Genomic DNA, 25,932 nt, shown 5'->3' with positions numbered 1-25,932 from the left:
CCCAAACTGCTGGGATTACAGGCATGAGCCACTGCGCCCGGCCTTTTTTACTTTTTAATAATAGTTGTTCTGACAGGTTGCCTCACATGATTATTGTCTCTAATTTTCAATAGGTCAACTTGTGCCTTTAGCCTTCCCTGGAAGAAACAACCAAGGGGATGAATTTATATGAAAATAAAAGAATCCTTTGTCCCGACTTCATGGTTACTCTACAGATGCTCTCTGTCTCTCCTGCTGAGACCTCCTCTCTGCGGGCTGGGGTGGTCTCCTTGCCGTTTCTGATGGATACCTCTAGGGACTAGGATATGTTTCCTCCCTGAGTCTTCGCCCTTTTCTAAAGACGCCACCCTGGTCCACTTTCTCCCACCATAACATGGAGATTGGAGCCCTTGTTTGCAATCTCCTTCTCTCCAGTTTCCCGTTGCACTCCTAGCTTGCTCATTCTCTTTCTCCTGGGGTGGGGAGTGATGCATCTTGCTTCCCACCTCCAAGCTTCTTTGAGACTGCACAAGGATCCCCATCCTATCACTCAGCTGTCAACAGAGTGCAGCAGGGACCACTTCCTATGTGTGCAGACGCCATGGATACACGAGACCAGCCCTTACACCATCTACGAGTGAGCCGCATTATCCCTAGATGCTTCTGAAGCTAAGGCTCGGTGACTCAAGCCTGTAATCCCAGCACTCTGGGAGGCTGAGGCAGGTGGATCACCTGAGGTGGGGAGTTCGAGACCAGCCTAACCAACATGGAGAAACCCCATCTCTACTAAAAATACAAAATTAGCCGGGTATGGTGGCACATGCCTGTAATCCCAGCTACTCAGGAGGTTGAGGCAGGAGAGTCGCTTGAACCCGGGAGGCAGAGGTTGCCGTGAGCCAAGATTGTACCACTGCACTCCAGCCTGGGCAACAAGAGCAAACTCCGACTTAAAAAAAAAAAAAAAGACAGCCTTACAGAGAGAGGAGGTGTGGGAATTGAGGGAAGTGACTTGATTTGCTAGGCTGGAACCCAGTACATGCTAGGACGGTACCAATGGAAGGGCTTCTGGTGCCGACACCTCAATGAGCTTCCTTTCTTTCTCCCTCCCGCAGGACCCCAGCCATGATAGGCTGCTCGTTTGTGGTCAACAGGAAGTTCTTCGGTGAAATCGGTCTTCTGGATCCTGGCATGGATGTGTACGGAGGAGAAAATATTGAACTAGGAATCAAGGTTTGTGACATGGTGTCCCTTCCTCTTGGTGTGTCCATGTTTGTGAGCAGAGCTGCTTGATCATCTGTGGGGTGTATTTAAAGCTTCTTACAGCTGATGAATGACAGATTCATTTACTCCGCTCTGTCCCTGGGAGATGCATGAGCTGCATTGTCACCCCTCCTTAGGTAGGGAAACCTAGGCTTTCCCCTCTTTAAATGTTGGCTGATAGATTTCATGCCATGGCAACCCACTCTGGGCATTAGCTGGAGAGGGTGGTTCCCACTCCCATTCAGTTTTGTTCTCTTCTTAAATGTTTCTTAAATGATCTCCTTAAATTAATATTTTTAGGCCAGGCACAGTGGCTTATGCCCGTAATCCCAACACTTTAGGAGGCCACGGTGGTAGGATCACTTAAGGCCAGGCATTCAAGACAAACCTAGGCAGCAGAGCAAGACCCTGTCTCTACAAAAAATGAAAAATTAGCCAAGCATGGTGGTGCATGTCTGTGTCCCAGCTACTCTGGAGAGTGAGGTAGGAGGATGGCTTGAGCCCAGGAGTTCGAGGCTGCAGTGAGCTATGATGGCACCACTGCACTCCAGCCTGGGCAACAGAGCAAGAGAGACCCCATCTGTCTAACAAAGGCATTTGTGGTTTAGTTTTTACACCCGCAGATTTATTTTTAACAGTTTTATTGAGATGTTATTGACATATACAGATTTTGGTGGCTCACACCTGTAATCCCAGTGACTTGGGAAGCCGAGTCAGGAGGATCACATGAGCCCAGGAGTTCAAATCAGGCTGGGCGAAATAGCGAGACACAGTCTCTACAAAAAATAAAAAATTAGCTCACACGTATAATCCCAGTGACTTGGGAAACCAAGTCAGCAGGGTCATTTGAGCCCAGGAGTTCAAAACCAGCCTGGGTGACATAACAAAACCACCAACTCTACAAAAGATAAAAAATTAGCCAGGTGTGGTTGTGTGAACCTGTAGTCCCAGCTACTCAGGAGGCTGAAGCAAGAGGATCGCTTGAGCCCAGGAGTTCAAGGCTTCAGTGAGCCATGATTATGCCATTGCACTCCAGCCCAGGTGACAGAGCAAGACTCTGTCTCATACAACAACAACAACAACAACAAACAAAACAAAACAAAACAACAAAAAACTACATGTTTAAGGTGTACAGGTGAGGTTTGGATATACATATACATTGTGAAATGAGCACCAAAATCATGCTAATTGACACATCCATTACCTCCATCTAATTACCACTGTGTGTGGGGGCTGGTGAGAAGATCTAATTTAAGATCTATCCTCTTAGGAAATTAAAAGTCTACAATACCGTATCATTAACTGTGGCCACCATGCTGTACATTAGATCTCCAGAAATGATTCATTTTGTTTTGCAGTGACCTGGCAGGAAAGGTCTGAGTGTGAGGCTCTGCAGGCTTGGTGGTGATGGTGGGAACTGCTTAGCAGGCAGGACTGTATGGCTGTCTCTGATCCCTGAAGCAAGGAGGGAGGTCCTGGGTTCTTCCCCAGCAGCACAGTCCTGTCCACCAACGCCCCTGTACCACCAGATTGTGGGATCACATACATTCTCCCTTCACTCCCTATTTTTTGTTATTTATTTATTTATTTTATTTTATTTGAGATGAAGTCTCGCTTTGTTGCCCAGGGTGGACTGCAGTGGCATGATCTCGGCTCACCGCAGCCTCCATCTCCCAGATTCAAGTTATTCTCCTGCCTCAGCCTCCCAAGTAGCTGGGATTACAGGCAGGTGCCACTGCACCTGGCTATTTTTTATGTTTTTAGTAGAGATGGGATTTCACCATGTTGGCCAGACTGGTCTTGAACTCCTGACCTCAGGTGATCTTCCTGCCTCGGCCTCCCAAAGTGCTGGGATTACAGGCATGAGCCCCCATGCCTGGCCTTTATTTAATTTAATTAATTAATTAATTAATTTTTTGAGAAGGGGTCTTGCTTTGTTGCCCAGGCTAGTGTAGTGGCACGATCTTGGCTCACTGCAAGCTCCACCTCCTGGGTTCACGCCATTCTCCCGCCTCAGCCTCCTGAGTAGCTGGGACTACAGGCGCCTACCACCATGCCCGGCTAATTTTGTTTTTGTATTTTTAGTAGAGACGGGGTTTCACTGTGGTAGCCAGAATGGTCTCAATCTCCTGACCTTGTGATCCACCCACCTCGGCCTCCCAAAGTGCTGGGATTACAAGCTTGAGCCACTATGCTTGGTCTATTTTATTTTTTATTTTTCTTCTTTTAACTTTCATTTTAGGTTCAGGGGTTCATGTGCAGGTTTATTATATAGGTGAATTGTGTATTACCTGTATTGGTAATTGACACCTCAATGAGCACAGATTGGTGCACAGATTATTACCCAGGTAATAAGCATAGTACCTGATAGGTAGTTGTTTGATCCTCACCTTCCTCCCACCCTCTGCCCTCAAGAAGGCCCCAGTGTCTGTGGTTCCCTTCTTTGTGACGATATGTGCTCAATGTTCAGCTCCCGCTTATACGTGAAAACATGCGGTATTTGGTTGGATGTTCCTGCGTTAATTCAGTTAGGATAATGGCCTCCAGCTTCATCCATGATCTCCTTCTTCTTAACAGCTGTACCGTATTCCACTGCGTACATGTACAACACTCTCTTTACCCAGTCTGCCATTGATGGGCATTTAAGTTGATTCCATGTCTTCACTATTGTGAATAGTGCTGCAATGAACATACGTGTGCATGTATCTTTACGGTAGAATGATTTCTATCTTTTGGTTCTATAACCAGTAGTAAATGAGATTACTGGGTCAAATGGTAATTCTGTTTTAAGTTCTTTCAGCCGTTGTGGAAAGCAGTTTGGGGATTCCTCACTCCTTGTTGATGGGCTGGAATGAACGGTCCCTGCAGAGCCCAGTCTGCCCCCAGGCAATTTCTCCCTGGCTTTGTCTCCTGCATGACAATTCAGCTCCCCTGCTGCTCAGGGTGGGTCTTTATTAAAGTGTCAGTTGCCTCAGGGTCATAGATGTCACCCTAGAGTGTAATTACCTGCCTCTTACAGTACTTCCAGGCATCTCCAGCAGCTGGAGATGGGGGAATAATTTTGCCTCTTAACTTTCCATAAACCACATCATCCTGCAGGCTGCAAGCTGATCTTGACATAAGCCTTGGTTTTCTGCCAGTTCTTAAAGTGGGATTGGGTGCTGTTGGTTGCAGAAAGGCAAAGGCCTGGGTTCCGAGTCTACACAGAATTCTCTGGTTCTCATGTTTCCAATCAGCATTCACCTCACCTGGGAACTTGTTAGAAGTGAAAATTCTTGGGCCCCATCCCAGACCTACTGAACCAGAAACTCCAGAGTGGCAGGGAGTCCAGCTCCCTGTGTTTACCAAGCCCTCCCACCCCACCAGGTAACAGTTACGTGCCCTTGTTGGAGAGCTACTGGTCTACCTCTAGGTTTAGCCAACTTCCTGGCACATGCATGGCCTTTTAGTAGAAAGGAGCCTAAGGGAGAATCCACCTCTTTCTAGTCCCTTCTCCAGGTATCCCTCCATGACCACATTGGCCCAGAGTGAGTCCTTTCTTCTTACTCCGGCCTACACAGCCAGAGCCCTGTAGGCACCAGCATCTACTACCTTTTTAACTTCATGTACAGGTGCCTCGACCAGGTGACTGACTACAGGGTTCCTGATGACAGAGCTCCCTTTTTCAAATGGAATAATATACACAGGCGCTTCAGAGACAATACTACTTCTCCTTTCATTTTGTGCTATTTTGTACTGCTTAGAGCTCAAATGAGTTGCATAAGAAATGCGTTCTTAAGAAATCCATCCCCACCACCTGAATAAAGAAGCAGGGCTTTATGTAAATATATATACGTGCGTATATATAATTTTCATGTAGTTACATACATACGTTTACATATACAAGCTTACCTATAAGTAATAACCCAAAACCCTATACTTTCATTCAATGGAAAAATTTTAATGTGAGAACACTATTTTCTTGATTTTTTTTAATCCAAGAAATGGGTCAATCTGTGATCTTTCTATCTTTGAAATTTTTTGTTACTTTTTAATTCCATCCTCAGTAAGTAAAGATCTGTCACAAGAACACAAGAATAGAAAGTCTTACCCTGAACAAAAATAACAGTTGACTCTAGGGCTCTGGCCTGCGTGAAAGGCAGCTTGCCTGTGACCAAAACAATCAATACAGAAAAGGACGTTTAAAAAAGCCAGAATTGAAAAAATAAATGAGATGGAAATTGGAAGGTTTCATCTTGCTCTGAGTAATAGTAATCAGAAACTATTAACAAAGCGTATTATAGTAACGCGTCTAAATGTTAAGAGAGAAAAAAAAATTCTCCAAGGACAGAAGAAAAGATAGGTTACTTTTCAATGACGTAAAGTCTTTCTCCAATATATCCGTCCATTCACGAAGAAAAGGCGTTCTCTTCTTCTGTTCTCTTACATAAAAACATGGCACCCAAGACTGTTGCATCTTGCTGGGAAGTTCTTTCTAAAGGAAGACAAGGGAGACACACTTTCAGATCCCCAGACTACCAAAGGATGTCTTGGCTTTATCATGAATCCCATGGACTGAATAAAACGTAGAATTCCTGTGTGGGTGCATTGAATTATTAAAACGTTTGTAAGAATGATTTATTTATTTTGGGTATATCTCCAGTAATGGGATTGCTGAGTTGAATGGTAGTTCTAAGTTTTGTGAGAAATCTCTACACTGTTTTCCACAGTGGTAAAGTAATTTACATTCCCACCAGCAGTGTACAAGTGTTCCTGTTTTCTGCAGCCTTGCCAACATCTGTTGTTTTTTAACTTCATGTGTGTGTGTGTGTGTGTGTGTGTGTGTGTTGCTTTTTTTTTGAGACAGAGTCTTGCTGTGTCACCCAGGCTGGAGTGCAGTGGCACGATCTCAGCTCGCTGCAACCTCTGCCTCCCAGGTTCAAGTGATTCTCCTGCCTCAGCCTCCCGAGTAGCTGGTACTATAGGCGCGCACCAGACCCAGCTAATTTTTGTATTTTTAGTAGAGACAGGAGTTCCCTGTCTTGCCCAGGCTGGTCTCGAACTTCTGACCTTAAGTGATCTGCCCGCCTCGGTCTCCTGAAGTGCTGGGACTACAGGCATGAGCCACGGCTCACGGTCTTGAATTGTTAATAATAGCCAGTCTACCAAAAAGACATCTGCATTCATATGTTCATCACAGTGATACTCGCAATGGCAAAGACATAGAATCAACCAGGTGCTGTCAACAGTGGATTGGATAAAGAAAATGTGGTACACAGACACCACAGAATACTATGCAACCATAAAAAAGATTGAAACCGTGTCCTTTGCAGCAGCATGGATAGTGAAAGGCCATTATCCTAAGTGAATTAATGCAATAACAGAAAACCAAATACCACATGTTCTCACTTATACATGGGAACTAAACATTGGGTACCCATGGACATAAAGATGGGAACAACAGACACCAGAGACTACTAGAGTGGGGAGACAGACAGCGGCCACAGGTTGAAAAACTACCTATTGGGTACTATGTTCACTGCCTGAGTGATGGGATCAGTGGTTCCCCCAAAGCTCAGCATCACACACTACACCCATGTGAGAAACTTGCCCGTGTATCCTCTGAATCTAAAACAAAAGTTGAAGTTTAAAAAATTAATATGGGACCGGGCACGGTGGCTCATGCCTGTAATCCCAGCACTTTGGGAGGCCGAGGCGGGTGGATCACGAGGTCAGGAGATCGAGACCATCCTGGCTAACACGGTGAAATCCCTTCTCTACCAAAAAAGACAAAAAAATTAGCCGGGCATGGTGGCGGGCGCCTGTAGTCCCAACTACTTGGGAGGCTGAGGCCGGAGAATGGCGGGAACTCGGGAGGCGGAGCTTGCAGTGAGCCGAGATCGCGCCACTGCACTCCAGCCTGAGCCACCGAGCAAGACACCGCCTCAAAAAAAAAAAAAAAAAAAAAAGCTCAAGTTTATCTGTGATACAGTTCAAAGCAAAGTTCCTGGTCTTGCCCAAGTATAGAGTGAGACTTGAGATTTCACAAACTGGTCTTTCATGAAGAGGCCAACAGTTCAACTGAATACTTCTGATTATAATGGAAACTTGGTGAGTGCCTTCTGTAGCCCAGCAGGCATTTCCACTGGGGCTACCACAGTCAATACATGGAGTCTCTATCTCCATGAAATTTATAGTCAGACAGAAATGCTGTTCATTAAACAAATAGCACTGTGATGAGTGTGAAAAGACAAGATAGAGCAATGCTATGGGAAAATATAGTAAGGGAATATAGCCTAGTCTAGGGAGTTGGGAGGAACCTCCCTACAGAAATGCTATTTAAGAATTTTAAAATGAGTTTAATGTAGATAAGCAAAGAAGGAGGTGTGCAAGGAAGAATATTCTAGACAGAGAGAAAAACATCTGCAAAGATTTGGAATTCTGAGAGATAAATGTGTCCTGAGAACCTTGGGAGTTCAGGATGGCTGGAGCAGAGAAAGAGGGAGGAAAATGTCTTAGATTCAGCGACAACAATCAAGGTGGGGCCCAGATTTTGAGGATTGATAAGCAGAAAGTTGGCTTTTTCTTAAGGATCACTGTGGACATTTTAGATAGGTAGGTTAGGTAGATAAATAGGTAGGTAGGTAGGTAGGTAGGAATGGGGGGAGAGAGAGAGAGATGATAGATACATAGATAGATTAGAGAGAGAGAGAGATGGATGGATGGATGGATGGATGGATGACAGAGATAGATGATAGATTAATGATATAGTAGATAATAGAGATATAGATGATAGAGATGATAGATGGATAGATAGAAAGATAGATATAATGATAGAGGGATAGAATGATGATAGATTAGATTAAACATATAGATAGGTATGGAAAGATTGATAGGTGATAGATTAGATAGAGATAGCAGATAGATGGATAGATGATATAGATAGATGAGATATAGATTAGATACATAGAGGTGATTGATTAGATAGATGATTGATGAATAGCTAGATATACATAGAGATGACAGACTGATTATATAGACAGATAAATAGATGATAGTTTGATAGATTATATAGATGACAGATTAGATAAATGGATGATAGATGTAGATGATAGATGAATAGATAAAAGATAGATATAGATGATAGATTAGACAGATGATATATAAATAGATGATAGATAAATTGATAGATGATAGATGGATGAATGATAGATAGATAATAGATAGATAGATAGATAGATAGATAGATAGATAGATAGGACATAGATAGTCTCAAGTACCCATTACTTACCACCCTTGAGGGGATTTAAAAGAAGAGGATTAGACTTTTCTTTTTACTAAAAAGATAGCTATGACAGCCATGTGGAAAATGGATGATAAAGCTGCGTACACTCCGGAAAAGCTGGTGAGGAGGGGCTTGACCTATATGGTTGTGACAGTGGGAGAGGAATGGACAAATTCAGGAAGTAGAAGAGACAAGACCTGGAGATTGAGTGTATGCAGGGGAAAAAGAGAAGTGGGAGTCCAAGCTGAGCAGGTGGGGAATAGTGGTGCTGTTCTCTAAGGAGCACTGTTGGAGGAGGTTTGGGAGAAGGTGGAAAGATTATGTGATAAATCTCATGTTTCTGAGACACCCCAGGCCAGCCCGGAGGCATTTGCATGTGTGGGGATTAAGCCAAGGAGGGAGCACTAAGCCTGAGATAGACTTGGATGCACCAGTGCCCTTTAGGAGGTGTGATGGACAGAGCGTGGTTGTATTGGTCTGTTCTTACACGGCTTTAAAGACATACCTGAGACTGGGTAATTTATAAACAAAAGAGAGTTTATTGACTCACAGTTCCACGTAGCTGGGGAGGCCTCAGGAAACTTACAATCATGGTAGAAGGGGAAGGGGAATCAAGGCATGTTTTAGATGGTGGCAGGAGAGAGACCAAGCAAGGGAGGAAGTGCTAAACACTTTTATGTTTTGTTTTGTTTTGTTTTGTTTTGATTGAGACATAGTCTCTTGCCCTGTCGCCCAGGCTGGAGTGCAGTGGCTCAGTCTCAGCTCACTATAACCTCCGTCTCCTGGGCTCAAGTGATTCTCATGCCTCAGCCTCCCAAGTGACTGGGATTACAGACGTGCACTACCATGCTCGGCTAATTTTTGTATTTTTAGTAGAGATGGGGTTTCACCATGATGGCCAGGCTGGTCTTGAACTCCTGGCCTCATGTGATCCACCTGCCTTGGCCTCCCAAAGCGCTAGGATTACAGCCGTGAGCCACTGCGCCCGGCCACATTTAAAGCATCGGATCTCGTGAGAATTGACTCACTATCATGAGAACAGCCTGGGGGAAACTGCCCCCATGATCCAATCACCTCTTACTAGGTCCCTCCTTCATTGCGTGCGGATTACAATTTGGATTACAATTCAAGATGGGATTTGGGTGGGGAGACAGAGACATCTTATATCAGTGGTGGTCCACTGAATGAGAGGAGCGAATGAGAAGGGATTATTAAGGGTGCCTCCCAGGTTTCCCACCAACTGACCAGTCCCCTAAATAGAAGACTCTGGTAGGGTAGGTTTGTCAGTGGGGACATGAGTAAGTTCCGTTTTAGAAATGTTGAGTTTGAGGAGTAGCAGTTCTCTCTAACCTGACAGTGAGATGTCAAGGGAACACAGGACTGGGAAGAGACTCTGGCCAAGAGTGGGATTTGGCAGAGGGGTACCAGAACAAGTGTTGGCTGTTCTCCATTCTGCCCTGGAGTCTGCAAGGTCACAGTGCTTAGGGTGCGGGCTGACTTAGAGGAGCAAGGACATAGGGATTCCTGCTATGGTTTGAGCGTGTAAGTTACAGCAGGTAGTGGCCATATGTGTTATACCTGGTGGGAATGTAAACTACAACAATCACTATGAAAAACAGGGTGGAGATTCCTTAAAGAACTAAAAGTAGAACTACCATTTGATCCAGCAATCCCACTACTGTTATCTACCCAGAGGAAAAGAAGTCATTATACAAAAAAGATACTTGCACACACGTTTGTAGCAGCACAGTTCGTAATTGCAAAAATGTGGAACCAACCCAAATGCCCATCAATCAAAGAGTGGATAGAGAATCTGTGATGGCCGGGCGCGGTGCCTCATACCTGTAATCCCAGCACTTTGGGAGGCCAAGGCAAGCAGATCGCGAGGTCAGGAGATCAATACCATCCTGGCCAACATGGTGAAACACTGTCTCTACTAAAAATACAAAAATAAAAATAAAAAAAGAAATAGCTGTACATGGTGACGTGCGCCTGTAGACCCAGCTACTCGGGAGGCTGAGGAAGGGGACTCTCTTGAACCCAGGAGGCAGAGGTTGCAGGGAGCCAAGATCGTGCCACTGCACTCCAGTCTGGTGATAGAGCAAGACTCTGTCTCAAAAAAAAAAAAAAAAAAAAGAATCTGTATCTGTACTGTAGTGTATATATTCAATGGAATACTACTTAGCCATAAAAAGGAATGAATTAATGGCATTTGCAGCAACATGAATGAGATTGGAGACTATTATTCTAAGTGAAGTAACTCAGGAATGGAAAACCAAACATCGTGTGTTCTTGCTCATAAGTGAGAGCTAAGCTGTGAGGATGCAAAGGAGTAAGAATAACACAATGGCCTTCCCCCCGAGGGGAAAGGGTGGGAAGGGGGTGAGGGAAAAAAGACTAAAAATAGGGTGCAATGTATAGTGCTTGGGTGATGGGTGCACCAAAATCTCACAAATCACCACTAAAGAACTTACTCAGGTAACCAAATACCCCCTGTTCCCCACTAACCTATGGAAATAAAAAATAAAATAAAATAAATTAGGAAAGTAGGATTTTAAAAAATTGAAGCCTATCATCTTTCCCCACCCCCCAGAATAATTCTGGGGAAAAGAAACTTAGTTTTTCAAAATGTTTACAACTTTCACATCTTTCACGGGGTTTCACCATGTTAGCCAGGATGGTCTCAATTTCCTGATCTCATGATCTGCCCGCCTTGGCCTCCCAAAGTGCTGGGATTACAGGTGTGAGCCACCGCACCCAGCCACCTGTTTGCCTCTATGTCACCTGCCAGGAAGAGATAGTGAGGCTCCCATTGCCCCACCCTAGAGCTGCAGCTGATGAGCTGCTTACCTGTAAGGTTGTCTCTGCAGTGGCACCTTTTTCTTCCAGCTTTCACTGTTACACAACTTACTCAGCGTCAGTACAGAACGAAGTTTTATTGGACATGGAAAAAGGGGAAAAATTAAACAGATTCTCTGGCATTAGATAGCAGGGCCATTTTGCTATCTTTATTAAAATGTATTGCCGTCCTCTTAAGAGTAACAGGCTAATCTATGTACAAGGCTGTAACATGCACGTGCATGAACACGCATGCACACACTCACACACACCACACCAAAGAACCCTTCCTCAAGAGACCTTCCAAACGATGTCCAGGACCATGAAGTCAGTTGTAGAATAAAAGTTCCTCCTGGCCAGGCACGGTCGCTCACGCCTGTAATCCCAGCACTTTGGGAGGTCTAGGCGGGTGGATCACGAGGTCAGGAGGTGGAGACCATCCTGGCTAACATGGTGAAACCCCGTCCCTACTAAAAAAAAAAAAAAAAAAAAATACAAAAAATTAGCCAGGCGTGGTGGCACGTGCCTGTAGTCCCAGCTGCTCAGGAGGCTGAGGCAGGACAATTGCTTGAACCTGGGAGGCAGAGGTTGCAGTGAGCCGAGATTGCGCCTCCGCACTCTGGAACACAAAGCGAGACTCCATTTCAAAACAAACAAACAAACAAAAAACGGCCTCCTTCTTAGAGTTTTTTAAATTCTGTAATGCTAAATTTTATACAGGCTGGAAATTCTCCCCTGAGTGGATGAGAGGTTTAGATTATTTTGTCTCACTGTTTTTTTTCCCTTCAAAACAAACTGGAAAATGAAGAATTCAGTCATTACGTGTTATGCTAATTTCTTTTATTTTAATTCAGCATTTTTGATGGAAAACTTGAAACGTACACAAAGATAGCACAGTATAATGAATCCAAATGTACTGATCATTCAGCTTTAACAAATATTAACATTTTGCTGTTTTTTTCAGTTACTGCTCATTGACTTTTTAAAAGCAAATCCCCAGACATCGTCTCATTCCATCTATAAATACTTTAGAGTGCATTGCCAACACATAAAGACTCTTTAAAAACATAGTCTCGACATAAAATTATACTTTGGAAAATCCATTACCCAGTCCATGTTTTCTCCAAAATATTTCTCAAAACTCGGTTATTTTTTCTCAAAAAAATTTGTTTTGATAGTCGACTTACTCAAATAAGAATGCCAACAAGGTCTACACATTGCATTTGGCTGGTCTGTCTCTAAAGTATCTTTCAATCTGCAACCTTTCTTCTCACCTTTGTTAATTTCATGTCATTCATTTGTCAAAGAAACCAAGTCATTTGTCCTGTACAATTTCACACAATCTAGATTTAGCAGACTGATTTTTCTTGATGTCTTTAACTTGTTCCTTTAATCTTCTTCTTTTTTTTTTTTTTTTTCTAAGCTGTAATTAGATCTACAAGGTTGATTACTTCTTCCTTTATTTTTTCCTTTCTTTCTTTTTGGCAGGAACACTTCAGGCTCTGCTATGAATTTCCTAGTGCATGACATCGGGAGATACATGGGGTCTGGTTATCTCACTGTATCTCACTGTTAGGATTCAACAGCAGGTTCAGGTGTTGTCAGCCTAATTGATTCATTATAAAGCTCCCCATCAATCTTTCACCTAATTAATGGTTTTAGCAACTACCAATGATCACTGCCTACACCCATTAATTCATTAGGGCCTACAGAATGGTGATTTTTAGATTCTACACTCATTCTGCATTTATAAGCTGTAATTCTTCTATTAAAAATAACTTTTCCTCTTCAACTATTTGTATATTCTGAAATACAGTTCAAACCAGAAAAGCAGGATAAATGCTTGATTTCTTCTTTTTATTTAAACATCTTTAGTATAATGAGTTGGTGTCATAGCAACCTTCTAAGATGACCAATGAGGTTTTCTTTTTTTTTCCTCAATAATATGGACTCAAGGCTTTTTTTAAAATACGTATTTTATGTGTCTAAAGCCATTGTCATTATTCATTTTTTGCCCACTCCATATTTACTTTTATTAAAGCATAATTTAATGCAATCCAATGTACAGATTGCCAGTCTTCAGTCTGATGAATTTCACAGTCTGATGAATATACACTCCTATAATCACCTCTGAAAACCTGACGTTGGACATTTCTGTTGCCTAAGAGAGTCCCTTTTTCCTATCAGTTCTTTCCTCCTCCCCACCCCAGCAAGCATTTTCTGATTTTTTTTTTCTTTTTTTGAGACGGAGTCTCACTCACCCAGGCTGGAGTGCAGTGGCACGCTCTTGGCTCATTGCAACCTCTGCATCCCAGGTTCAAGCAATTGTCCTGCCTCACCCTCCCAATTAGCTGGGACTACAGGCGCCTGCCACCACACCCGGCTAATCTTTGTATTTTAGTATAGGTGGGGTTTCACCATGTTGGCCAGGCTAGTCGTGAACTCCTGACCTCAGGTGATCCACCCTCCTCAACCTCCCAAAGTGCTGGGATTACAGGCGTGAGCCATTGCACCTGGCCCTGATTTTTATCACCATAGATTAGTTTTGTCTGTTCTAGAACGTCACATAAATGGAATCACACCTTATAGTCTCTATTATATCTGACTTCTTTCAACTAAAGGAATGTTTGTGAGATTTTCCAGGTTGCTGTTGTGTGTATCTATCAGCAACTCAGTCTTTGTTGTTTACTGAGAAATATTCCTTTGAGTCAATATATGACAATTTTTTTATTCATTGTCCTACTGAGGAATAGTAGGATTGTTTCCAATTTGGGACTGGTACGAGCATTCATATACAAGTCTTTTATGAACATATGTTTAGATTTCGCTTGGGTAAATACCTAGGATTTGAATAGCTGGAATATCTAGAGGATCTGTGTTCAACTTTTAAAGAAACTGTCAATCAGGTATCCAAAATGTGCCATTTTCCACTGTTCCACCTCTGTGGCAATATTTGGTATTGTCAGAATTTATTTTAACAAACCTAGCAGGGTTTTTTTTTTAATTGCATGACACACCGAAAGGATACTTTTATTTATTTATTTTTATCGATACATAATAGATGTACATATTTTGGGGGTACATGTGATAATTCAATATGTTCATATAATTTGTAAAGATCAAGTCAGTGTAATTGGGATATTTATCATCACAAATATTTGACTTTATTCTAAAAACATTCATTCTCTTCTAGCTATTTTGAAATATATAAAAGATAACGGTGTACAATATAGTCACCCTACTGACCTATCAAACACTAGGTCTTGTTTCTTTTATCAGACTGTATGTTTGTACCCATTAATGAAGCTGTCTTCCTCCTTTCTCCTCTCTACCTGCTTTTTTTTCTTTTTTCCTTTTTGAAACAAAGTCACTCTGTTGCCCAGGCTAGAGTGCCGTGGTGTGATCTTGGCTCACTGCAACCTCTGCCTCCTGGGTTCAAGCGATTCTCCTGCCTCAGCCTTCTGAGTAGCTGAGACTATAGGCGCACACCACCACACCAAGGCTAATTTTTCTATTTTTAGTAGACACGGGATTTCACCATGTTGGCCAGGCCGGTCTCGAACTTTTGGCCTCAAGTGATCTGCCTTCCTCAGCCTCCAAAAGTGCTGCAATAGCAGGTATGAGCCACCACACCTGGCCTCCTTTTTACCCTTTGAAGGGGTACTTCAGTATGGTTTTAATTTACACTTCCTTGAAGGAGGATGAGCACCTTTTTTGAGCTTATAGTTAATTTGTGTATCTCCTTTTGTCCATTTTTAAACATCATGTCTTTTCATTTTGTTGTTGATTTCCAGGGGTCTATGGTATGTATTCTGGGTACTATTACTTTTTCAGAGATGTGTACTATGTGAATATTTTTCTACTGTCTTTGGCTTGTCTGTTCATTATCTTATGTATTTTCTTCCACAAGCCTTAGGGTTCTATCTTTTACATTTAGGTCTGTGATCATAAAAGGCCCTGCTGAAAACAAGAGAGTATCTTGCTGTGGGCGCTACTTTTTTGGACTGAACACATTAAAAAAAAACACTAACAAAGAAAAAATGATAAATTTGACTTAATCGAAATGTAACTTTCAGCTCATCTAAACAAAGTATTAAAAAATGAATAGCCAAGCCACATGCTGGGAAAAATACTCATAATGCCTGTAACTGATGAAGGAATCTTATGCAGATTATGTGTAATAAATCCTAAAAGTCAAAAATAAAAGATTGCAAAAAGGCTTAAGCAGCCACTTTGTAGAACATCCTTGCTTTCTGGCACAACAAGAAGTTCCTGTCTTATCTTGTTATTTACTGTCCTAGACCTGGAATTAGCCATTTCTCTGAAGAATCCCAGTCCCTTCCAATGGAAAATGGTATTTAGAGACTGAAGTCTTGTCAGTGAGGGTGCTCATTGCTACCAGGTTGCAGTTGTATCTAAGCCTTTTCCATGAACAAAGCTAGACAATACTGATTTTTTTTTTAGAAAGAGAAAGGTAAATCATTATTTCATACTAATCTCTTCTGTTCAAATTTGTAATTATCAGATTTTTACTTCTTATATTTTATATTTACTTTTCACTGAAAGTCTTGGTTCTTATTGACATCATTTCTTATTTGACTTATCCTACAATATATAAATAATAGTTTCAAAATAAGAACACTAACAAGTTGATTGAATGAGGTTTAATATTTCTTTATGGTTTGTTTTGTCCCTAGGATATATTCCATTATAGATGTACAACCAATGTCTTTAAAATTATTTGACATAACTTTCTCTGTGTGGTTATATCACCTCCTTGATAGAGACTGTTAGAGCTCTATGGCATTGAACAATTAAGTTATTTTTTGTTTTTTCTTTTCTACTGAGGTTACAAGTCAGTTGACTAAACTCAGTTGACCAAAATTTGAGCATTCTTTAGGCATTGCTGTGTAGTCACAGCCATATGCACCAAACACTCCACTTTTAGGTTGATTCTACCCAGCACTCTCTTGGGCCTTCAGTTCTGCAATGTCCAACAACCCGTACTCCCAGAGAAGCTGCCGGTCTGGACTTCTGCTTAACATGGCTTTGTTTTGTGTGTTAATTCATCCCAGTCCACCATCACTGTGGCTGGTCTCATGAATCCAACTGGAAACTCAGTGATTACTGTTATTGCTACAGCAATGGGGAAAAATCCAAGAACTTAAGAAAAATCCAAGACATAAGAAAAAAAAAATCCTCCGCACTCCCTCCCCCAAATTGTCCTATTGGTTGTCAAAGTTAAACTAAATCTTTGCATACCAAAACTGAGCCAGAGAGGAGACATAGCCCACATAAGGGTCAGTACAGAGCCCTTAAAAAGCTAGTGTAGGAAGTGAGTGTCAAGAAACACCAGCACTATCATTAGTGTGTGGAGGTAGCAGAGAACAGAATGGACTGCTGGGAGAAGGAAAGAGAAGCCACAATGAGGGGAAACCGTAGACTGGTCTTCTTTGTAGTTTTCATTGAGAAGCACTTTTTGCACCATGGTTAGTCTGTATTCAGAGTACTTAGCTTACGAAGGCAAGCTGGCAGGTACCAGTTTTGAGAATGAGTTCACACAAATGTTATTACATTAAACGGGACGAAGGAGCACTTAAAAGTAATACCTGGCCAGGCACAGTGGTTCACACCTGTAATCGCAGTGCTTTGGGAGGCCAAGACAGGAGAATCACTTGAGCCCAGGAGTTCAAAACCAGCCTGGGCAAAATAGGGAGCCCCGTCTCTACAAAACATAAAGAAGTTACCCAGCCATGGTGGTGTGCCCCTGTAGTCACAGCTACTCAAGAGGCTGAGGTAGGAGGATGGCCTGAGCCCATGAGTTTGAATCTGCAGTGAGCTCTAATCATAACACTACACTCCAGCTTGGGTGACAAACTGAGACTCTGTCTCTAAAAAAAAAAAAGAAAAAAGTAATACCTACTGTTGATTGGCATTAACAGTACGCCAGACACTGTAGTAAGCACTTTATAAACATTACATTATTCAGTGCTCGTGAGATTTCTGTGCATTTTTGATTATTGAACCCATTTTACAGATACTACTGGGATTGACAGAAGTCAACTTGTCCAGGGTCTTACAGCTAATAAATAGAACAGCCAGAACTCAACCCAAATCTACATAACTCGAGTTCTATGTGGCTTGCAACCTCTTGCTTGAATATTTATTCATCCAGAGAACTTTATTCTTCCACCATCTGGATAACTATGACAATATTGCAGATACACAGTGATGTAGTCATATGGTAGGTGCTAAGGATGTTGCTTGTATATAATGCATATCATAAAACAATTCCATCTGCAATAATTATGTTCATAATCTTTATGTAGACATGCAGATAGGAACCATGCTCGTACATGTATTTCATGTACTACACTATCTCATATATAGAGAACTGTAGTTATGTAATAAACAAAAATGTGTTTGAAACAGCATGAAATTGGATTTCCTCATCCATAAATTGTGTTATATTTATGTCGAAGTTATAGTTCAAGAAATAGAACTGCAATGTTGATATTTTTATAAATGGTGTCTAATGTATTTCTATTAAGGGGAGATATATTTGCTCTGCTGAAATGTATTATCATAATAGCCAAACCATTCACTCTACCACTGGAAAATAGTGTGGTATTCTGTTTGGAATTTCACTTGCCTGCTCCCAGCCTGCCAGATCTATTGTAAATTATTGTAGGCATCTGTGAGTTATTTTATAGGAAGCATCCATCTATTTTTACAACTCCAAAAAGCCTGTCACTCTCGTTCATCTCCTTGGGAATAAGGCAATAATTTGATTCTCTATAAATGTGAACCTGAATTTACACCATCCTCTCCAGTTGGGACTTTAGTGATGTGGGTGATTTATGGCTCTGGGTTTCTGGGGCAAGGCCCTAGAAGATGACATCCTGATGTGCTTGTTGTCATTTTCTGCTATTTCTACAGAAAAAGGGAGGGGACTCAACCTGCCTCTATTCTATTTACGGCACAACTGTTTGTTCCCTGGCCATGTAGGCATGTTTGAATAGCACTTTCCTTTTGTTGTTGTGGTTGTTGTTTGGTTGGTTGGTTTTTTGAAATGGAGTTTCACTCTTGTTGCCCAGGCTGGAGTGTAGTGGCTTGATCTCGGCTCACTGCAACCTCCGCCTCCCGAGTTCAAGGGATTCTCCAGTCTCAGCCTCCCAAGTAGCTGGAATTACAGGTGCCTGCCACCAAGCACAAGTGGGATTACAGGTGCCCGCCACCAAGCACAGCTAATTTTTTGTATTTTTAATACAGACAGGGTTTCACTATGTTGGCCAGGCTGGTCTCGAACTCTTGACCTCAAGTGAATCACCCACCTCGGCCTCCCAAAGTTCTGGGATTACAGGCATGAGCCACCACACCTGGCCATTTGTTTGGTTTTGAGACGGAATCTCGCTCTGTCTCCCATGTTGGAATGCAGTGGCTTGATCTCGGCTCACTGCAACCTCCACCTCATGCGTTCAAGCAATTCTCCTTCCTCAGCCTCCTGAGTAGCTGGGATTACAGGCACGCACCATCACGCCGACTAATTTTTGTATGTTTAGTAAAGACAGGGTTTCGCCATGTTGGCCAGGCTGGTCTTGAACTCTTGACCTCAGGTGATCTTCCCACCTCGGCCTCCCGAAGTGCTGGGATTACAGGCGTGAGCCACCACCACACCTGGCTCTAGGCCAGTTGAATATCAAATCACAAGAAACAGCTGTAAGGGTCCTGAGTTGCTCCCTTCAGCCCTGGATCCAGCAGTTGGATAGATGTCTGTGAAAGAGCCATAGGCACTGTGATGTGCTCATCCTTCCAGGACCTCCACTGCAATTTCTCATATTTTCAGGGCTTCTACAGGAAATTAGTCACATGTCTGGTGAACCCCTCGGGTATTTGCAACCTGTTGGGCATGCCCAAGTTATCTATCTATGATTTCCCATCTTTTGGCCCATTGGAAATGGGCTCGTCTGAGAAATGTCACTGTTGTTTGTTTGTTTGTTTGTTTGTGTTTGTTTTTGAGAAGGAGTCTCGCTCTGTCACCCAGGCTGGAGTGCAGTGGCGCGATCTTGGCTCACTGCAGCCTCTGCCTGCTAGGTTCCAGTGATTCTCCTGCCTCAGCCTCCTGGGTAGCTGGGATTACAGGCACCTGCCACCACGCCTGGCTAATTTTTGTATTTTTAGTAGAGACGGAGTTTCACCATGTTGCCCAGGCTGGTCTCGAACTCCTGACCTCAGGTGATCCGCCTGCCTCGGCCTCTCAGAGTGCTGAGATTACAGGCATGAGCCACCGCACCTTGCCGAAATGTCATTGTTTTATTTCCTCTTCTCTTACAAAGATGCCAAGGGCAGAGATGGAGCTGTCCGTCTGTCAGTTGCCTGTGGTGCTGTGGGACCAATGCTCTTTGTGCCTGGAACTGTGGATGCTTCCAGGGCCAGGGAAGTGGGCAGTGGGAAGAGTTTGGATTATCACTCAAAGCAGGAGATGCCATGAGCAGGAAGGAATCAGGGCTGGAGTATGTAAGGCAAAGCACTGGAGAGCCAGGAAGACCAGAGGAAAAATGATGTACCAGGCCAAGCAATGCAGAGACTGGGTTCAGAGGAGCCACTTGAGATGGGTACGGTCTTTCTGGTGCCCATGCTGTCTTTCCTATGCATTTTGCAGCATGACGCTTGGGTGCCAGCTGGCTGCCAGCTGTAGTGGCAAGTGCCTGTAATCCCAGCTACGTGAGAGGCTGAGGCAGGAGAATCACTGGAACCTGGGAGGCGGAGGTTGCAGTGAGCTGAGATCACGCCACTGCATTCTGGCCTGGGTGACAAGAGCGAAACTCCATTTCAAAAATAACATAACATAACATAACATAACATAACATAACATAACATAACATAACATAACATAACATAACATAAAATACAATAAAAGCCTGCAGAATAAGGCTACCCATTCCTCAGCTTCAGGACCTACGGAGGAACCTGGATTCATGCGTAAAACACCTCTGACATCTCTTCATGATTTTCTCAGCCTGGATGGTTTCTGCTGGGGCTCCCCCTGACTGGAAACATTTGTCCTTGAACATCATTTTCTAAGTATTATATACCAGCCTAGCTTAGCAAGAAAACTGCTCATGCCAGTGACCATCATTATTGTGGAAGCTCTTACTTAAACCAGTTAGGGTGCAGCATAGTGGCGCATTGCCTATAATCCCAGCACTTTGGGAGGGAGAGGTGGGAGAATTGCTTGAGCCCAGGAGTTTGAGACCAGCCTAGGCAACATAGTGAGACTCTTGCCTCTACAAAAGCTTTAAAGAATTAGCTGGGTGTAGTGGTGTGCACTTGTAGTCCCAGCTACTCAGGAGGCTAAAGTGGGAGGACTGCTTGAACCTCAGGTGGTTGAGGCTGCAGGGAGCTATGATTGCACCATTGCACTGCAGTCTGGGCAACAGGGCAAGACCTTGTTGCAAAAATAATAATAATAATAAAGTTTTAAAAACAATTAGTTTTGGGACAAGAAAGCTAAATGGAAATTTCATGGATAGATTTGCCAATTTTTTTCTTCTTTTTTTTTTGTTTGAGACAATCTTGCTCTGTCACCAGGCTGGAGTGCAGTGGCGTGATCTCGGCTCATTGCAAACTCTGCCTCCCAGGTTCAAGCTATTCTCCTGCCTCAGCCTCCCGAGTAGCTGGGATTACAGGTGCCTACCAAAAATTAGCCAGGCATGGTGGTGCATGCCTGTGGTCCCAGCTACTCAGGAGGCTGAGGCAGGAGAATAGCTTGAAACCGGAAGGCGGAGATTGCAGTGGGCCAGCTAATTTTTGTATTTTTGGTAGAGTCGGGGTTGTTGGCCAGGATAGTCTCTATCTCTTGACCGCGTGATCTGCCCGCCTCAGCCTCCAAAAGTGCTGGGATTACAGGCGTGAACCACTGTGCCCGGCCCCTTGCCAGTTTTGACTCTCATCCTTGAAGCTGCTGTCTGTAGATATGCAGAATGTCATGGATGGTAGCTTCTTCAAGTGGAGACCCATATGCAACCAGTATCTGCCTTACAGAAAATAAAATGGTACCTGTTTCACTATTTTCTAATGAATTCCCTTCCCTTTTGAAAATCTAAAAGGGGAATGCATTGTGCATTGGACAACTGTATAAATTTTAAAGTATTCAAGTTTAGAAATACAGCTTTGTGCTTCCTCCTTGTGACAGAGATGGAAAGAACTAAAACCACATATTTTTCTAAGCTTGCTTTTAGACTTTTCTTTTTCTAAACTTTTGGGGGCACATTCAGATTCCAGCCCTCCTACAGGAACAACCAGGTACGGAAATTACAAATGTCCATTCTACAGATGTAAGAGGCCAAAGGAATGTGCAGATTTCAGTGAAAAGCTATCATTTAAGAAAAAAATGTTTTCGCTCTTGTTGACACACATCAAGTTCTCCTTTTTTTGCCCACCCAGAAAATCAGCCCTTTCTTTGGGCTTAAATGGTGATGGGAAATTTGGGGCTCTTTTTGGAAAGTTATCAGAGGAAAATTACTGGGGAGACATAGAGACCAGTTGGGGTGGATGGCCTGAGTCTGAGAACACCTGGGCAGGTTTGGGGTTTGCTCTGTGTGACTGGAGGGAGCTCTAAAGGTACTCAAACTACCTAAAGAACCAGGATTATTTATTTTTTAAAGATAGAGTCTCGCTCTGCCACCCAGGCTGGAGTGCAGTGGCACAATCTCGACTCACTGCAATCTCCGCCTTCCGGGTTCAAGCTATTCTCCTGCCTCAGCCTCCTGAGTAGCTGGGACCACAGGCATGCACCACCATGCCTGGCTAGTTTTTGTATTTTTAGTTGAGACGGGGTTTCTCCCTGTTGCCCAGGCTGGTCTCAAGCTCCTGAGCTCAAGTGATCCACCTGCCTTGCGTCCCAAAGTGCTGGGATTACAAGTATGAGCCACCATGCCCAGCCAGAACCAGGCTATCATGAGAAACTCTAGTAAAGCTGTTAAGATAGGAAGAGATCTATGCCCAGGCAGAAGGGGAGGAGGCAGGCAGGAATTCTTGAGAACCAGACAAGTGAGGAATGAGATGAGCTTGAGGAGGTTGGTCAATATTCCAGTTCTAGCTATGTAGCAAATAGCCCAATAGTAAATGGTTTAAAATAACAGTAATCATTTTGTTATCTCTCCTGTACACCAGGAATTCAGATAGGAAATAGTGTATTATGGGTTTAATTGTGTCCTGCAAAAGACATGTTGAAGTCCTTACCCCTGGTGCTTGTGGACGTGGCCTTATTGGGGCATAGAGACTCTGCAGACGTAATCTAGGTAACATGAAGTCAGTAGGATTGGCCCTAATCCAGTGTGACTCATGCTGTGATAAAGAGAGGGGGAGACACAGACATACGAGGAGAACTCTATGTGATAACAGAGTCAGAAATTAGGGTGATGTAGCTCCAAGCCAAGGAACCCCAAAGACTGATGGCCGCCACCAAAAGCTAGAAAGGAGATGAGGAAGAGGGTTGGGTACAGTGGCCCATGCCTGTAATCCTAGAACTTTAGGAAGCCGAGAGCTGAGAATCGCTAGAGGCTAGGAAATTAAGACCAGCCTGGGATGACATAGCAAGACCCTGTCTGTACAAAAAATAATAATAATAACAATTTAACTGGGCATGGTGTCACATGTCTGTAGTGACAGCTACTAAGGAGGTTGAGGTGGGAAGATGGCTTGAGGCCAGGAATTTGAGGCTACAGTGACCTATGATGGTGTCACTGCACTCCAGTCTGGGTTAGACAGAGGGAGACTATCTCAAAAAAAAAAAAAAAAAGGAAAGTAAAGACAATCCAGGATGAATTGATAGTCATGATACCCTGAAAGATTTAAACAGCTGGACTGGAACAGTGAGGATTTCATGGGCATTTCTCTCTGTGTATCTATGGTTCCTCTCCTCCTGGTCTTCCCAGCATGATGGCTTTGAGGACACCATCCTTCATATGTGTTAGCTCCAGGCTCCTAAGATGCATGGAGAGAGAGACTGAGACAGACACACACACACACCATATTGCCTGTTCTGACCTAACCAGAAGGTCAGGCAGCAACACTGCCATCACGTTCCATTGGCCGAGACAACTACAGATATTCTCCCAGTTCCAATGACCCCATCCCTCAGTGGAGGAGGGTCAACATGACATGCAGGAAGATTGTAGGGGATGAGATTTATACTAATGTGCTTGTCTTTGGAAAAGACAATTTGCTGCAGGAATCAATGGGAGATGAAGATCCCATAAAGGGCAAGAGAGTAGATGTTGGCAAACATGAGATTAATCTGCTTTGTTTTGCTTTTTATATTCTTTGCAGCTATTGAAAATGGGATTGATTTCTTGATTTTTTTGTTTTGTTTTTTTGTTTGAGACGGAGTCACACATTGTCACCTAAGCTGGAGTGTAGTAGCACGATCTCAGCTCACTGCAACCTCTGCCTCCCGGGTTCAAGCAATTCTCCTGCCTCAGCCTCCTGAATAGATGGGATTACAGGCGCCCACCACCACACCCAGCTAATTTTTTGTATTTTTAGTAGAGACGGGCTTTCACCATGTTGGCCAGGCTGGTCTCAAACTCCTGACCTCATGATTCGCCCGTCTCGGCCTCCCAAAGTGCTGGGATTACAGGCGTGAGCCACTGCACCTGGCCTGCTGCTTTGTTTTTTAATTCAAGAGCTCATGCATGTTGGAAGCCCAGTTTGAAAGGGAAAGGAAAGACTCATTTGAGAGGGAAAGGTTGAATAAACAAGAGAGTTAAAGGATTATCGATAAACAGTGCAGCAAATTACCTGCAAAGACAGAGGATGGAATCTGAGTACAGGTGCAGGAACTGCCTTAGGATAAGTCAGGGCTCCTCTAGTGAAATAGGGGGGAAGAAGGGGAGCATGGAGATGTTTCTTCAGTTTGAGTTTGCAACCCTGAAGATGAGCGGGTTCGTGGGAGATGGCCCCTGCTTTCTCTGTGCAATGGAAGATGTGGTCATGTGCTGCGAGAAAAAGGCAGAAGGAAGATCAGAGGTTTAGGAGAGTGGCTAAACTGTGAAACACTCACTGTGACTATTGGAATTGCCTTAATCACGGCAGAGTCGGGAACCACTTGTGGGTGGTGATCAGGGCCCATCTTCCCTGCAATGAGGGTCCCTAGCAACACTCGAGACAAGAGTTTGGGCTGGAGGAGACCCACCCAGGGTTGAGGCTTTGCCTTCTGTGTACAGCAGAATGGCAGAGAGGCCAGGCATGGTGGTTCACACCTCTAATTCCAGTGCTGTGGAAGGCCCATGTAGGAGAATCACTTGCAGCTAGGAGTTTGAGACCAGCCTGGGCAACATAGTGAGATCCCATCTCTATAAAAAAGTTGTTTTGTTTTGTTTTGTTTTATTTTTGTTTTTGTTTTTTGAGATGGAATCTTGCTCTGTCGCCCAGGCTGGAGTGCAGTGGCATGATCTCGGCTGACTGCAACCTCCAACTCCTGGGCTCATGCCATTCTCCTGCCTCAGCCTCCTGAATAACTGGGACTATAGGCGCCTGCCACCATGCCCAGTGAATTTTTTTTTTTTTTTGTATTTTTAGGAGAGACAGGGTTTCACTGTATTAGCCAGGATGGTTTCGATCTCCTGAGCTTGTGATCCGCCTGCCTCGGCCTCCCAAACTGCTGGGATTACATGCGTGAGCCACCGTGCCCGGCCTACAAAAAAGTTTTAAATGATTAGTTGAGTGCGGTGGTGCGTGCCTGTAGTTCCAGCTACTTGGGAGGCTGAGGCAGGAGGATCACTTGAGCCCAGAAGTTGGAGGCTGCAGGGAGCTATGATTGTGCTGTTGTGCTCCAGCCTGGGTGATGGAGTGAATCCCCAACTTTAAAAGAATGATAAACAAACAAACAAACAAACATTTCTGAGTTCCACATGCAAGAAAGTGAGCTGAATGTGGTGTCAGAGAGGAAAGGCAGACAGGAAGGGCAGCTGGCCTAGAGGCGTTACAGTGATGGAGGTTTGTCAGCAGATGAGCCACAGTGATTTGTGCTCTGTGTCACACAGATGCAGTGTTGGAGAACCAGGAGGCCAAACAGCTTTCCTGGCAGAGTTTGTGGGACTGGCCCCATCTCAGGGTTCCCTGGCAGCCGGTTCTGCGTGATTACCCTGCTTGTCGCTGTAGGGCCTGTGTAGTGTCGTCTGCCCCAAGTTCTTCTCAGTGCCCCTCAAAGTCCTCATCCTACTGATCTTGGCATTTGCTTTTTCTCCTACTCCCTGCTGTGATAACACAGTATTTTCGTTTCTTTTTCTTTTTTTTTTTTTTTTTTTTTGAGACAGAGTCTCACTCTGTCACCCAGGCTAGAGGTGCAGTGGTGCAATCTTGGCTCACTGCAACTCCACCTCCCAGGTTCAAGCAATTGCCTGCCTTAGCCTCCTGAGCAGCTGGGACTACAGACGCACGCCACCACGCCAGGCTAATTTTTGTATTTTTAGTAGAGATGGTGTTTCACCATTATGGTCAGGCTGGTCTCGAGCTCCTGACCTTGTGATCAGCCTGCCTCGGCCTCCCAAAGTGTTGGGATTACAGGCGTGAGCCACGGTACCCAG

The 25,932-nt window shown here is 43.7% G+C and overlaps 1 protein-coding gene across 1 annotated transcript in view; it reads left to right on the top strand.

Annotated features, from left to right (window-relative positions):
- Positions 1 to 25,932, top strand: part of GALNT17 (polypeptide N-acetylgalactosaminyltransferase 17) — a 596,132-nt gene that overhangs the window by 451,222 nt on the left and 118,978 nt on the right. Inside the window, exon 6 of the mRNA XM_025379068.1 lies at positions 1,092 to 1,209. Within this exon, the coding sequence (XP_025234853.1) occupies positions 1,092 to 1,209 (118 nt within the window). The remainder of the gene's footprint in view (positions 1 to 1,091; positions 1,210 to 25,932) is intronic.

Source organism: Theropithecus gelada, chromosome 3 (genome assembly GCF_003255815.1).
Source record: "Theropithecus gelada isolate Dixy chromosome 3, Tgel_1.0, whole genome shotgun sequence".
NCBI lineage: Eukaryota > Metazoa > Chordata > Mammalia > Primates > Cercopithecidae > Theropithecus > Theropithecus gelada.
Note: the sequence above shows the minus strand (reverse complement) of the source record. Positions and strands in the feature narration are given on the sequence as shown.